This window comes from Hyla sarda, unplaced genomic scaffold (assembly GCF_029499605.1).
Source record: "Hyla sarda isolate aHylSar1 unplaced genomic scaffold, aHylSar1.hap1 scaffold_638, whole genome shotgun sequence".
Classification (NCBI taxonomy): Eukaryota; Metazoa; Chordata; class Amphibia; order Anura; family Hylidae; genus Hyla; species Hyla sarda.
Genome location: NW_026610653.1, coordinates 109,565 through 125,621, shown reverse-complemented (window position 1 = coordinate 125,621; position 16,057 = coordinate 109,565). Strand labels below are relative to the sequence as shown.

General features: G+C 50.1%; 2 protein-coding genes across 3 annotated transcripts in view; one reads left to right on the top strand and one right to left on the bottom strand.

Annotated features, from left to right (window-relative positions):
* The window catches only part of LOC130342153 (diacylglycerol O-acyltransferase 1-like), a gene marked incomplete at its 5' end in the record, with an annotated part of 44,321 nt that extends 43,383 nt beyond the window's left edge, over positions 1 to 938 (bottom strand). Inside the window, one exon of the mRNA XM_056554259.1 lies at positions 796 to 938. Coding sequence (XP_056410234.1) covers positions 796 to 938 — 143 coding nt within the window. The remainder of the gene's footprint in view (positions 1 to 795) is intronic.
* Positions 802 to 16,057, top strand: part of LOC130342152 (TBC1 domain family member 20-like) — a 70,038-nt gene continuing 54,782 nt past the window's right edge. The window contains exon 1 of one of the 2 annotated variants that reach the window (XM_056554257.1): positions 802 to 1,472. In XM_056554257.1, the coding sequence (XP_056410232.1) occupies positions 1,427 to 1,472 (46 nt within the window). In that variant the 5' untranslated portion in view covers positions 802 to 1,426. The remainder of the gene's footprint in view (positions 1,473 to 16,057) is intronic. The other variant, XM_056554258.1, reaches the window with a different exon arrangement.

Sequence of the window (16,057 nt, the reverse complement as noted above, 5' to 3'; positions counted from 1 at the left end):
GAGGGGTCGGTACATTGGGGTGTGAGGGATCGGTACATTGGGGTGTGAGGGGTCAGTACATTGGGGTGTGAGGGGTCAGTACATTGGGGTGTGAGGTGTGAGGGGTCCGGTACATTGGGGTGTGAGGGATCGGTACATTGGGGTGTGAGGGGTCAGTACATTGGGGTGTGAGGGGTCAGTACATTGGGTGTGAGGTGTGAGGGGTCGGTACATTGGGGTGTGAGGGGTCAGTACATTGGGGTGTGAGGGGTCAGTACATTGGGGTGTGAGGGGTCAGTACATTGGGGTGTGAGGGGTCGGTACATTGGGGTGTGAGGGGTCAGTACATTGGGGTGTGAGGGGTCAGTACATTGGGGTGTGAGGTGTGAGGGGTCGGTACATTGGGGTGTGAGGGGTCAGTACATTGGGGTGTGAGGTGTGAGGGGTCGGTACATTGGGGTGTGAGGGGTCAGTACATTGGGGGGTCAGTACATTGGGGTGTCGGTACATTGGGGTGTGAGGGATCGGTACATTGGGGTGTGAGGGGTCAGTACATTGGGGTGTGAGGGGTCAGTACATTGGGGTGTGAGGGGTCAGTACATTGGGGTGTGAGGGGTCAGTACATTGGGGTGTGAGGGGTCAGTACATTGGGGTGTGAGGGGTCAGTACATTGGGGTGTGAGGGGTCAGTACATTGGGGTGTGAGGGTGTGAGGGGTCGGTACATTGGGGTGTGAGGGTCAGTACATTGGGGTGTGAGGGATCGGTACATTGGGATGTCAGTACATTGGGGTGTCGGTACATTGGGGTGTCCGTACCGTAGCTCCGCCTCCCCCGGGGCTCCCTCAGGTTCCGCCTCCCCGGGGCTGTGGTTCGCACTCTGCAGCCTCTGCACCGGCCTCTTCCTCCGGGTCGCTCCCGCAGTCCTCCGCCATGTCTGCCCGCTCTGCTCTCCCACACCCGCGGGTCACCGATTACCCGTCGGTCAAGTCCGGTCACAGGTGTCCCCGCCCAGGCAGAGATTCATCCAATCCCACGAGTGTCATCTCTTCAGTCCACGCCCCTCCACCAATCACAATTAGGAAGCTCCATATAGGCCCCGCCCCCTTCACGGGAAACTTTCTCATCTCCGGGGATGATCCTCACAACTTCTAGCCCCGCCCATAAACACGCGGTGGTCACGCCTACTAACCCTCTTTTCTCTTTGAATCCAAGTTGTAGCCCCGCCTCCTGCATAAGACACGCCCACTACGCCAGGCATCCAATCGTTCAGCGGATTCGTCTGGTACTTTACTGTGTTTTACTGGGATATGTAGTCCTGTCACAGTGGCCATGTGCTCAGTGACGTCAATGTGGGGGCGGGGTTTTAGCGACGTAAAAGTCGCGGATTGGTTGAGAAGTTCTGGCGGAAATTGTTGGCTCCCGGTGATTGATTCCAGCTGAAGTAACATGACCGGGAAACGGAGACCACCGAGGAATGTTCCGGGGGGCGGAGGTGAGGGCACAGCTCCTTATATGTCTCTATGACGTCACAAGGTGGAATATTATCTTGTCAGTCACAGGGAGGATGTTATATCTCTTATTCTTCTCATTGGTTATAACTGGAATATGATATTTCCCATATTGTATCAGTAACTACGTCCTCATAGTATATACCAGAGCTCTCAATCTGTGCACCTCTAGAGGGTGGGGAACTACAACTCCCAGCATGCCTGGGCCCCTAGAGGGTGGGGAACTACAACTCCCAGCATGCCCGGGCCCCTAGAGGGTGGGGAACTACAACTCCCAGCATGCCCGGGCCCCTAGAGGGCGGGGAACTACAACTCCCGGCATGCCCGGGCCCCTAGAGGGTGGGGAACTACAACTCCCAGCATGCCCGGGCCCCTAGAGGGTGGGGAACTACAACTCCCGGCGTGCCCGGGCCCCCGTAGTTTTTTTTTTTTTTTTTTTCAGGGACCAGTTCTGTTTTGAAGTGGATCTGAAGGGTCTTCTGGTTAGAAAGACCCCATTATAAAAACTGCACCCCCCAAAGTAGTTAAAATGACATTCAGTAAGTGTGTTAACCATTTTACAAAGTGTAAAAGGAGACAAATCTTCCTAAAATGTGTAGCCCAATTTCTCTCTGGTAAGGAAATACCTCATATGTGGATGTGAAGTGTTCGGCGGGTGCACTAGAGGGCTCAGAAGGGGAGGAGCAACAATGGGATTTTGGAGAGGGAATTTTGCTGAAATGGTTTTTGGGGTGGGGGGGGCATGTCACATATAGGAAGCCCCTATGGTGCCAGAAAGGGAAAAAAAAAAAAAAAAAAAACACATGAAATACTATTTTGGAAGCTACACCCCTCAAGGAATGTAACAAGGGGTCCAGTGAACCTTAACACCACACAGGTGTTTGACAACTTTTCATTAAAGTTGGATGTGTAAATGTTTTTGTTTTGTTTTTTTTTAAACTAAAATGCTGTGTTTTTTTTTACGAGGGGGTAAGAGGGCGAAAAAAAATGGACCCCCAAATATGTATCCCCATTTCTTTTGAGTATGGAAATACCCCATGTGTGGACGTCAAATGCTCTGCGGGCGCACTACAATGCTCAGAGGAGAAGGAGTCGCTTTTGCTTTTTGAAAGCAAATTTGCTGAAATGGTTTTTGGGGGCATTTCTCATTTAGGAAACCCCTATGGTGCCAGAACAGCGCAAAAAAAAAGCCCCACATGGCATACTAAGGGGTAATAGGAGAAAAAGCCTCCCCAATACTGTTAATCCTCTTTCTTCTAAGTATAAAAATGCCCCTTAAGTGGATGTGAAGTGCTCTGCGGGCGCACAACAGTGCTCAGACGGGAAGGAGAGAGAATTTGTTTGGAATGGAAGTCAGGGGCCACGTGTGTTTACAAAGCCCCCCACATGTGACCCCATTTTGTAAACTACACCCCTCACGGAATGTAATAAGGGGTACAGTGAGCATTTGGGAAGAAATCGGCCTATTGGTAATAGAAGAGGTTCAAGAACCTAAAACAATTCAGGGTGAACTTTTTGGAGGTTTGGGAGATAAAGATGTTTTTCCTTTCCTGTCCACAGCAACATTCATGAGATCATTAACCCTTCCCTCTTTTGTGATTTTTCATTTTCTCACTTTTGTTTTTTCCTCAAGTTTTAAAACCAATTTTGCACCTAAAAATCCATATGATGCTTATTTTTTGCTCCACCATTTTATTTTTATTTTTTTTGGTAAACATGACCCCTTCTCTTTATTCTGTTGGTCCATACGATTATAATGATCCCCGACTTATATAGGTTGGATTTTGTCGCACTTCTGTAAAAAAATCCTAACTACATGCAGGAAAGTTTATACGTTTAATATTCTCATCTTCTGACCCCTATAACTTTTATTTTTCCATGTACGGGGCGGTATGGGGGCTAAATACACTATTTTGGACTTTGGAATTTTTGTGCGCGTACGCCATTGAACGTGCGGTTTAATTAACTATATATATTTTTATAGCTCGGGCATTTTCCGCACGTGTCCATACCATATATGTTTGTTTTTTGGAAAACTTTATTTTATATAAATATTTTATAATTATACAATATTTTATAACTCAGCACATTGATTCATTACACTGATCACTGTCAATGTAATGGCAGGGATCAGTGTTATAGGCGGTTGATTGCGTAAAGGCTGAAATCCAGGCTTGAGCAATCAATCGCCGATGGGACGTGCAGGAGGCAGGTGAGGCACCTTCCTGTTGCGTTCTAATCAGGTAATAGCCATTTTACCGTGATGGTCCCCATCAGCCCGACCGAGCTGCCAGGAAGCTTTTAGTTTCACTAAAGAGTTAATCAAAACCGAATGACCATGGATTCAGGAGTTTGTCTGGCGCAGAGAGGAACCATCAGGAAGCCAAGTAAAATCAATGGATTTATTAAATGCAACGCGTTTCGCTGCGCATGCGCAGCTTCATCAGGCCTGATGAAGCTGCGCATGCGCAGCGAAACGCGTTGCATTTAATAAATCCATTGATTTTACTTGGCTTCCTGATGGTTCCTCTCTGCGCCAGACAAACTCCTGAATCCATGGTCATTCGGTTTTGATTTTACTTCTACCCAGGAGGGCTGCAGTGGACCTTCTTTTATATTTCTTCTGCACTTTACCTTGGTGTGTGTGTGTGTGTGGGCGCACAACCAACTTTGGTAAGCGGTTTGGGAATTACCGTCCCCCACTAACAAGATCTGCTGATCCCGCACATGAGGCGCCTTCCTCCCTCTCTAAAGAGTTAATGCCGGACATCAGCCCGATCGGTGATGTCCGGCATTAGCCGTGGGTCCTGGTTGCTTATATGAACCGGGACCCACCGGGTATGATGTGCGCTCACCTGCTGAGCGCGCGTCGTACCTCAGAGCTGCTTATGGATGCCTTATAAAGGAAGGGGTTAAGTATGAGTGGTCCAAACCAGAGAGGGAGTCCTTTATTCCTAAGGATAAAAAGACGTTCTCCTTTTGATGATCAAGATTCAGTAGATTGGGACACTATCCCTAAACGCACTTCTTTACCCTTTTTGAAGATCCTACCGAGCTAAAGGAACCTATGGACAGAGAGGCTGAAAGTCTTAACTTGGGAAGCTGCTGCGGCCCATCTACGCCCTAGTGTTACTTCTCCTTGGTGTGTGTCTAGATCAACTACACCGGCATCTTCAGTCACCCCTCAGATTCTTGAATCTCTTCCCCTCTTTAAGATGGCCTCATAATTTTTTTCTCAGACTGTTCGTTCTCTTTCTTACGGTTAATGTCCTGGTCTGGGGATTTAACATCCAAAAACCAATGTTCCTTACCCTTTCATGGTCAGGTCGTATTTGGTGCGGAGTTAGATTCCATCCAGGCTTAAAGGAGAACTCTGGAATATAAAAATTGGCCTCCATACTGCTGGCAGTACAAAAATAAAGATGTACATACCTTCCTCCGGTCTCCGCCGCGATCCTCTTCCTGGTGGTCAGCGAGTCCTACTGCGCTCAGCCAATCACCAGCTGCAGTGAAGTCCCGACTCGGCCGGTGATAGGCTGAGCGGCAGTGTGACGTTTTCGGCAGCAGGTGTCGGTGTAGTGAAGAATTTTGTGTCCTGAAGCGTTCTCACACTGCCGCTCAGCCTATCGCCGGCCGAGTCGGGACTTCACTGCAGCTGGTGATTGGCTGAGCGCAGTAGGACTCGCTGACCACCAGGAAGAGGATCGCGGCGGAGACCGGAGCTGGTTACCGGAGGCCCCGGGGGAGCGGAGGAAGGTATGTACATCTTTATTTTTGTACTGCCGGCAGTATGGGGGGACAATTTTTTATATTCTGGAGTTTTCCTTTTTAAAGGGGTACTCCGGCGCTAAGACATCTTATCCCCTATCCAAAGGATAGGGGATAAGATGCCTGATCGCGGGGGTCCTGCCTCTGGGGACCCACGTGCTCTTTCACGGAACACCCCGTTACCATCAGCCCCCAAAGCATGTTCTCTCCGGGTCTGATGACTGCCGATCACGGAGCCAGAGTATTGTGACGTCACGCTCCGCCCCCTCCCATAGGCTTGCATTGAGGGGGTGGAGCGTGATGTCACATGGGGGCGGGGCTGTGACATCACAAAACTCTGGCTCCGTGATAGGCAGTCATCACCCCCGAAGCGAACATACTCTTGGGGCTGATGGTAACGGGGTGCTGTGTGAAAGATCACGGGGGTCCCCAGCGGCAGGACCCCCACGTTTAGGCATCCTTTGTATAGGGGATAAGATGTCTTGGTGCCGGAGTACCCCTTTAAGCAGCTGATTATAAAAAGCGTTTCCTCGAGAGAAAGCAGAACCGAAGACTCCTTTATGGCTCCTATTCCAAGCAGGTCCGTCCTATAGAGGAGGAAAAGGGGAAACGCAACGGTGGCAGAGGATTCCCTCTCAATCCCAGCCTGACTCTGACGCCATCTCTGTGGGGACTCGGTTAACTTTATTTATTTCGTTCATTCCCCAATTGGGAAGCATTTATTCCCAGTCCCTGGATGGTGGACGTCATACTTGATGGAATTAACCTCTTCTTCTCCTCTAAGATCTGTAATGACTCTCTAGCTTCAGATCATCTTTCAGGATTTATTAAGGTTGTCCCCCAAATCGGCTCAAGCAGGGGCGTTACTCCCACCTGTTCTCTGGTTAAAAATAAATAAATAAAAATCCCATTGGGAAGTTCAGAACTATAATAAATCTAAAACCCCAGAACAATTGGGAAGTACAGGACATTCAAGATGGAAACGGTGACATCAGCAGTAGCTCTAATAAAGGAAAACTGTGATGGCGACTATGGAATTAAGGGGGTATTCCAGGAATTTTATGTGACTATGCTCCAGGGGCTGTAAAGTTAGTGTAGTCCATAATATAGTGTCTGTACCTGTGTGTGACCATTTTCTCACAATTCTTATGTGATTTTCACCACAATAATTATTTTTACCAGCATACAAAATGACTGCTGTCTCAGATTTTTCCCAGGTTGCAATGCGGTGGAGACCTGACTCGCTAGTCAGCTGATGACAGGGAGCCGGTCTGCTTCAATGGGTGGAGAGAGCAATCTGCAACTATTGCAACAGCTGGAGGCACCCTGATTGAAAACCACATGTCTTTTGAATGGATGCAGCTCATTTATGTTTCAATGGGTGATGTGTGGGAGGGAGGAAGATGGAATTGTGGGATTTGTAGTCAAACAGGAAATACAAGTTCACAAAAAGCTATCCACAGTATTATGGTAATCTCACAGCATAGCCATTTACCCCAAGACATGTGCAGATCCTTCCTAAGCATGTCCATTACTGTCTGCCAGGTACCTACTAAAATCACCTGATGCTGGAGAACCCCTTTAAGACTCCTCCTGACATTTTCCAATTCACAGGGAATCTGAGCAGTTCCTGAGGTTTGCAGGTTCCTGGGGGGACGGAATCCATCACTACCAGTCTGTCTGCCCTTCGGGCTCTTCTGCTCCCCGTATCTTGACAGAACTCATGTCGGAGGTGGTTTCCCTTGTGAGGAAGGAGTCTTTTCATATCATTCCTTATCTGGACCATATTCTGTCCCTTTGTTACAAGATCATATACAGGGACGTAACGCAGAGACGAGCGCGCGCTCACCACGTTAGTTGCTTCCAAGAGACTTTATTGAAGACCCCCAGGATCAGACATGTGGGTGCAGGGGGACGACGGGAGCTTTCGCCCAGAATACCTCCTCCTCCTGTCACCCCCTGCACCTACATGTCTGATCCTGGGGGGCTTCAATAAAGACTCTTGGAAGCAACTAACGTGGTGAGGGCGCGCTCGTTTCTGCGTTACGTTCCTGTACAGTGATCCCTCAACTTACACTGGTCTTATGTGCAACACAAAAAGAAACCCAGCCGCACATCCACCATTTGTAATTTAATCTACTTGCTTCTCAGCAAAATTTTATTTAATTTGTAGTTTTTTTTTATTACTGACGTGTATATACTGCCTGGTGTCTGGTAGCGCCCCCTACAGTACAGGGAGGTATTACATGTTCTGTACTCTTTACCTGTATTACTGAAGTGTATGCACTGACTGGTGTCTGGTAGCGCCCCCTACAGTACAGGGAGGTATTACATGTTCTGTATTCTTTACCTGTATTACTGAAGTGTATGCACTGACTGGTGTCTGGTAGTGCCCCCTACAGTACAGGGAGGTATTACATGTTCTGTACTCTTTACCTGTGCCACGGTTAGCTGCTTCTTTTGGACACCAGGTGAGGGCAACTCAATGTTACTTTTTTAGGACACTATGTTCTGTACAGGTCCCTGAAGAAGCTCCTGTCCTCTACGTAGACCAGTGTTTCCCAAGCAGGGAGCCTCCAGCTGTTTCAAAACTACAACTCCCAGCATGCCTGGATAGCCTTTGGCTGTCAGGGCATGCTGGGAGTTGTAGTTTTGCAACAGCTGGAGGCTCCCTGCTTGGGAAACACTGACATACAGTGATTGCAGATCTTTCTTTTTATATATAAGAATTTGCTTTACCTGTCATAGTGCAAAAAAAAAAGTCATGTGTTATTCAGGGCCCAATCCTGATCATGTGCATATAATTTCTATGTGTCTCGGACCTATATATCCAGAGATATCAGCATTTATCTGCTGGTGAGTTACTTTTGCATTGTGCGGGCTGGAGGGGGCGTGTCAGTCTGGGCTGGAGGGGGCGTGTCAGTCTGGGCTGGAGGGGGCGTGTCAGTCTGGGCTGGAGGGGGCGTGTCAGTCTGGGCTGGAGGGGGCGTGTCAGTCTGTCTCCCTCACTGTGATGACTCATCTGCTCTGATTCTGGGGAGGAGCCTGGGCTGTCAGCCAACTCTACTCTGTAACCCTTTCCTCTCTGGTTTCATGTTACGCAGAGGAAGATGCTTGTAGCTCGCCTGCAGTATTCCCAAGGCCGGTTTTAGGTTTAATGTGGCCCTCAAAAGAGGGGACCCAAAAGTCATAATGGTGCACTAACCAGATTTGCACCTTTTTTGGTCACTTCTTCAAATACCATTAATATAAAATATCTAAAAAGCAATTGAAAAGTCCCATCAAAACAAAGAAAAGTACTGATAAAAACTACAAATCAAAGGGCAAAAAATTTACCCTTATACATCCCCATATACAGAAAAATAAGATTTATAGGGATCAGAATAGTACAATTTTATATTTTTGTATAGTGTCCCCCCCCCCCCCCCCACACACATTAGGTTGGCAGTATAGTTCGCCCCACCCCACATTAGGTTGGCAGTATAGTGCCCCCCCCCCCACATTAGGTATGCAGTATAGTGCCCCCCCCCCCACATTAGGTATGCAGTATAGTGCTCCCCCCCCCCCCACATTAGGTATGCAGTATAGTGCCCCCCCCCCACATTAGGTTGGCAGTATAGTGCCCCCCCCCACATTAGGTATGCAGTATAGTGCCCCCCCCCCACATTAGGTATGCAGTATAGTGCCCCCCCCCCCCCCCACATTAGGTATGCAGTATAGTGCTCCCCCCCCCCACATTAGGTTGGCAGTATAGTGCCCCCCCCCCCACATTAGGTATGCAGTATAGTGCCCCCCCCCCCCCCACATTAGGTTGGCAGTATAGTTCGCCCCACCCCACATTAGGTTGGCAGTATAGTTCGCCCCACCCCACATTAGGTTGGCAGTATAGTGCCCCCCCCCACATTAGGTATGCAGTATAGTGCCCCCCCCCCCCCCACATTAGGTTGGCAGTATAGTTCGCCCCACCCCCCCACATTAGGTTGGCAGTATAGTTCGCCCCACCCCCCCACATTAGGTTGGCAGTATAGTTCGCCCCACCCCACATTAGCTTGGCAGTATAGTTCGCCCCCCCCCCCCACTAGGTATGCAGTATAGATCCCCCCCCCCCCCCACATTAGGTATGCAGTATATTTCCTCGCCCCCCCCCCCCCCCCACATTAGGTATGCAGTATAGTTCCCCCCCCCCCCCACATTAGGTATGCAGTATAGTGCCCCCCCCCACATTAGGTTGGCAGTATAGTTCGCCCCACCCCCCCCCCACTAGGTATGCAGTATATTTCCTCGCCCCCCCCCCCACATTAGGTATGCAGTATAGTTCCCCCCCCCCCCCCCCCACATTAGGTATGCAGTATAGTTCCCCCCCCCCCCCACATTAGGTATGCAGTATAGTTCCCCCCCCCCCCCCACATTAGGTATGCAGTATAGTGCCCCCCCCCCACATTAGGTGCAGCACGGCCGGAGCAGTGATGATCCTCCAGGACCAGCTCCACATAATGAGAGGACAGTCACATTTAGCAGTTTACACAGTGGCTCCATACCAGGTAAGGCCTCTCAATGCGCTCTGCAGGGGCTGAATTGGGAACTGACCTTGGTGCTTGTCTGAAGGCGGGGGGGGGTTCCTGTGTGAGCGCGCTCCTTGTGCTCGTTTACAGGTAATGCGTGCCCGCGTTTACACAATAGAAATCTCCTATACTGGATACCGGTATGCTTTACGGCCGGTATCCAGTATGCTGTAAAATCTAGATTAGTCTGTCTGGCTAAAAGAGTGGTGGCTATTTTGAGCTTTAATTTCAGGTGAAAATGTAATTTTTTTTTTTTTAACAGGTATATATTGTGAAAAGTCATATTATAAGTCATTATAAGTCATAGAGTCCTGCAATATATCAGAAGTCTTCAACAATGACAGTGCCTCTTTAATTCTCACTTTTTTTTCCTATTTTTTTGGATGACCTTTAGAATTAATTACCAGGTTTCCATAGAGTTCTGGTCCCTGCCGTACACTGGTCCCCGCTGTACACTGGTCGTCCTGGCACCTATTAATATTGTAAGTTGAGGCCCCACTGTATAGGCCCATGTGTCTGCTGTCCATACAAGCTAGCAGCAGCACACAGGACAGAATTGCTGCCTGGTTGTGTTATTGTAGTGGATACCAGTCTACTGACCCCCACGTAGCAGTGCCAGGTTTTTTATTTTACGCATTCACAGGACATTCAGGTTCTTCAGAGCCGGGGCTGGATACGCAATTCTTTCCCAGTCCAGTGGAACCATTTCTAGGAGTTCTCTTATACTCTTTCCTCCCACCAGCAAAGGTGAAGATTCAACATTAAAGGGGTAATCCAGTGGTGAAAAACTTATCCCCTATCCTAAGGATAGGGGATAAGTTTGAGATCGCGGGGGGTCCGACCGCTGGGGCCCCCTGCGATCTCTCTGTACGGGGCCCCGGCTCTCCGCCGAGATAGCGGGTGTCGACCCCCGCACGAGGCGGCGGCCGACACGCCCCCTCAATACATCTCTATGGCAGAGCCGGAGATTGCCGAAGGCAGCGCTCCGGCTCTGCCATAGAGTTGTATTGAGGGGGCGTGTCGGCCGCCGCCTCGTGCGGAGGTCGACACGCCCCCTTCCAGCGGGCTGTCGGGGCTCCGTACAGGAGATCGCGGGGGGCCCCAGGGGTCGGACCCCCCGCGATCTCAAACTTATCCCCTATCCTTAGGATAGGGGATAAGTTGCTCACCACTGAATCACCACTGGACTACTCCTTTAAGGGTGCGTTCACACACACAGATTTTTTAGCGGGTTTTCTGCTGCATGTTTGAAAGTGGGCGGGCTTTTCTCAGCTGTCTGCTGCAGGTTTTCCACGGCAGAATTTACGCTGCGGAAAATCCGCCACAGTCCCTACTGACTTCAATGGGGCTTGTGGCGGATTTTCCGCAGTGTACATTCCGCCGTGGAAAATTGGCTGTGGACAGCTGAGAAGAGCCCGCCCACTTTCAAATACACAGCGGAAAACCCACTAAAAAATCTGCACGTGTGAACGTACCCTTAGGGTGCGTTCCCACCTAGCGTATTTTGCTGTGCAAAACTTGCAGCAATACCGGGAAATACACTGCGTGTTCCTTGCTCACTATACACACACGAGGCTTTCCGGCGGCAGTCCTATGCGTGCAGTGAGTTTTGGAGGCGGATCCACAGTCACGCCGGCACATGGCCCGCCTCCAAAACTCACTACACGCATAGGACTGCCACCGGAAAGCCTTGTGTGTGGTGAGCAAGGAAAACGCAGCGTATTTCCTGCTGCTGCCGCAAATTGTGCGCAGTATAAAATACGCTGTGTATACGCCAGGTGGGAACGCACCCGAAGTGACAGTTTTGTGCAAAAAAAAAAAATAGGATTTGCTCAATCCGTTATGCAACGTCCATACTGGGTCACCTGACTTCTTGCTTCCCGTCAGTGAGGTGGGCCCAATTTCATTCAAGACCACTACAAAGATGGCTCCTATCAGTATGGGACCAATCTCAATTCTCCCTTAAATGTAAAAAAAACCTTTGGGGTTGATTGCGCTCCCAGGAAAACCATCGGGGTTCATTGGTTCCAGGAGGATCCCCCCTGACTATAACCACAGGGGCCAGCACGTGGGGGGCCACAGAGGATCAGACATGGCAGATGGGGACCTGTTCTAGCTCAGAAATCCTCAAATTTTAAGGCTCTTCTAGTCATATGGATGTCTCTCCAACACCGCGAACCATCCTGCCGACACGTCCTTCACTTATATAAATGATGGCGCAGCTCACAATTCTAGAAAGAAATCCGGGCACTCACTGTCACACTCATCTTCTGCCAGACGTTGTGTGTTTATTTACACAGTGCTAGATACAAACGACGCGTTTCGGCCAAAGCCTTTCTCAGACTGTTATGTCAGCGACTAGTTTCGCGCACGTGGGCGCTTCCTCTGGCTCGCACAGAGTGCAAGTCAGAGGAAGCGCCCACGTGCACGAAACTAGTCGCCGCCCCGTGCCTGTTACCATCTACTGCTCCCTGTGTACCTCTGTACCTGGTGAATTTCTGTACAGCACGCTGCAATAAAGTTAGCCATCTTCCCAGCAAGAATCTGGTGAGCGCGTCTTCCATATGCGATTGGGCAATTCACCTGTACCCAAGATGTGTAAATTTAGGATAAATAAGAAGACAAGCTCAAACCTCAAGGGCAGTGATAATAGATGTAGTAATTTATTGGCTGAGACCGCGCGTCAAATATCAAAGGAATAAAATGCCTATAAATCGCCTCACAGGACCCTTGTGGGAGGAATAATCACATAGATAAAACGTAAAACGGTGGCCCTCATTTACGAAGAGTGTTGTGTGGGATTTAATTCCCTACAACTTATTTCCCACAGTATTTACGAAGGTTTCCCTTCAATTTCCACTTCCCTTACTTTTTTAATTTTTTAATGTAAAAAAATTTTTTTTTTTTTTTTTACACCCGCTCTGATCTGTTGTTTTGTATTTATTTATCTATTTTTTATTTTTTTTTATTTTTGGTGAAAATGTCGGGAACATGTCCCTTTTCCCGATGGTCACGCCTCTTTTCCTGGTTTTCTTAGCAAAAAGAGTTAGTCTGTGTTTTTCAATTCTGACGCAGACTGAATTTCTGGCGCAATGCGACAGAATCTGGCGCACAACCCAACAAAACATGTCTGGTTTGCAATAGTAAATGAGGGCCAATAAGGTTTATACAAAAACGATAAAAAGAACAACTGCCAAATAGTCCGGCAATGTTGACTGATAGTCCGGTATTGAACTGATTTATAATCCAGCAATAGAATAAAAGTAACGATAGGTGGAATGTCCAATATACTGAACAGGTTAGCCGCTAAGGAAAAGAATGAATATTACCGACTTCACTGCGCCATTTCCTTCTCGCTGGTAAGCGGTATTGCAGGCTGACCTGTGAGCGCCGGGCACGGCTGATCAAGACAGCGCTGGACCCAATGGTTGCTGTAGGGGTCTGTAGTGGCACTGATAGTCTCCCTTATGATGGTGGCATCTGACGTCAGCAGGAGATGCAGACAATAGGTGGAAACACAGGAGCAGCAGGGGAATCGGCAGACGAATCACAGGAGCAGCGGGTCACCGGAGCAGCAGGGGAATCGGCAGAGGAATCACAGGAGCAGCAGGGGAATCGGCAGACGAATCACAGGAGCAGCGGGTCACAGGAGCAGCAGGGGAATCGGCAGACGAATCACAGGAGCAGCGGGTCACAGGAGCAGCAGGGGAATCGGCAGACGAATCACAGGAGCAGCGGGTCACAGGAGCAGCAGGGGAATCGGCAGACGAATCACAGGAGCAGCGGGTCACAGGAGCAGCAGGGGAATCGGCAGACGAATCACAGGAGCAGCGGGTCACAGGAGCAGCAGGGGAATCGGCAGACGAATCACAGGAGCAGCGGGTCACCGGAGCAGCAGGGGAATCGGCAGACGAATCACAGGAGCAGCGGGTCACCGGAGCAGCAGGGGAATCGGCAGACGAATCACAGGAGCAGCGGGTCACCGGTGCAGCAGGGGAATCGGCAGACGAATCACAGGAGCAGCGGGTCACCGGAGCAGCAGGGGAATCGGCAGATGAATCACATGAGCAGTGGGTTACAGGAGCAGCAGACGAATCACAGGAGCAGCGGATCACAGGAGCAGCAGACGAATCACAGGAGCAGCGGGTCACAGGAGCAGCAGGGGAATCAGCAGGTGAATCACAGGAGCAGCGGGTCACAGGAGCGGCAGGTGAATCACAGGAGCAGCGGGTCACAGGAGCGGCAGACGAATCACAGGAGCAGTGGGTCACAGGAGCAGCAGACGAATCACAGGAACAGCGGGTCACCGGAGCGGCAGGGGAATCGGCAGGTGAATCACAGGAGCAGCGGGTCACAGGAGCGGCAGACGAATCACAGGAGCAGTGGGTCACAGGAGCAGCAGACGAATCACAGGAACAGCGGGTCACCGGAGCGGCAGGGGAATCGGCAGGTGAATCACAGGAGCAGCGGGTCACAGGAGCGGCAGGTGGATCACAGACGCAGTGGGTCACAGGAGCGGCAGGGGAATCACAGGAGCAGCGGGTCACTGGAGCAGCAGGGGAATCGGCAGGTGAATCACAGGAGCAGCGGGTCACAGGAGCGGCAGGTGGATCACAGGCGCAGTGGGTCACAGGAGCGGCAGGGGAATCACAGGAGCAGCGGGTCACTGGAGCAGCAGGGGAATCGGCAGGTGGATCACAGGAGCAGCGGGTCACAGGAGTGGCAGGGGAATCGGCAGGGGAATCACAGGAGCAGCGGGTCACAGGGGCGGCAGGGGAATCGGCAGATTAATCACAGGAGTGGTGTGTAAATCGAGTGGCAACAGATAAATCACAGTTCTTGCAGGGATCCCAATGGCAGTAATGGATCCTGAATATGGTATAGCTGGAACTGGTATCGGACTAGTGGTGACTTGGCGTCTGTAATACTGTCACACTGCGTTCTATTGGCACTGGGCTAAACACGTTTCGGGGTGCTCTGTACAAAGTATTCAACCCCTTCCTCAGGAGCTGTCTCTGAAATAAATCTCATCGTATTTATAGACATTTCAATTAGAATTGCAGGTGAAAGAGAAATCATTAGCAGAATGTGGTTGTGGATGAGAGGAATGTATAGTTACATTGGCAGGATAGTTCACACTACATAGTATCAACTGGATGAATACAAACATATATATTCTCAAAATGTAGACGGATGTAGCGGCAATTCTTATAAAAAAAAAAAAAAAAAAAAAAAAAAAGTACAGTAGTTCTGCCTGGACCAGCCGTGCCCGGCGCTCACAGGTCAGCCTGCAATACTGCCTACCAGTGAGAAGGAAATTGCGCAGTGAAGTTGGTAATATCATTCATTCTTTTCATCAGCGGCTAATCTGTTCAGTATATTGGACATTCCACCTATCATTACTTTTTATTCTATTGCTGGATTATAAATCAGTTCAATACGGACCTGCTCATCACTGTGACGACGACGACGACGACCTGCTCATCACTGTGACGACGACGACGACCTGCTCATCACTGTGACGACGACGACGACCTGCTCATCACTGTGACGACGACGACGACCTGCTCATCACTGTGATGACGACGACGACCTGCTCATCACTGTGATGACGACGACGACCTGCTCATCACTGTGATGACGACGACGACCTGCTCATCACTGTGACGACGACGACGACCTGCTCATCACTGTGACGACGACGACGACCTGCTCATCACTGTGATGACGACGACGACGACCTGCTCATCACTGTGATGACGACGACGACGACCTGCTCATCACTGTGATGACGACGACGACGACCTGCTCATCACTGTGATGACGACGACGACGACCTGCTCATCACTGTGACGACGACGACGACCTGCTCATCACTGTGACGACGACGACGACCTGCTCATCACTGTGACGACGACGACGACCTGCTCATCACTGTGACGACGACGACGACCTGCTCATCACTGTGACGACGACGACGACCTGCTCATCACTGTGACGACGACGACGACCTGCTCATCACTGTGACGACGACTACGACCTGCTCATCACTGTGACGACGACGACGACGACCTGCTCATCACTGTGACGACGACCTGCTCATCACTGTGACGACGACTACTACGACCTGCTCATCACTGTGACGACGACCTGCTCATCACTGTGACTACGACGACCTGCTCATCATGACCTGCTCTCTCAGGGACCAGTTCTACACAGACTGTTTCAGAACCGCAGTC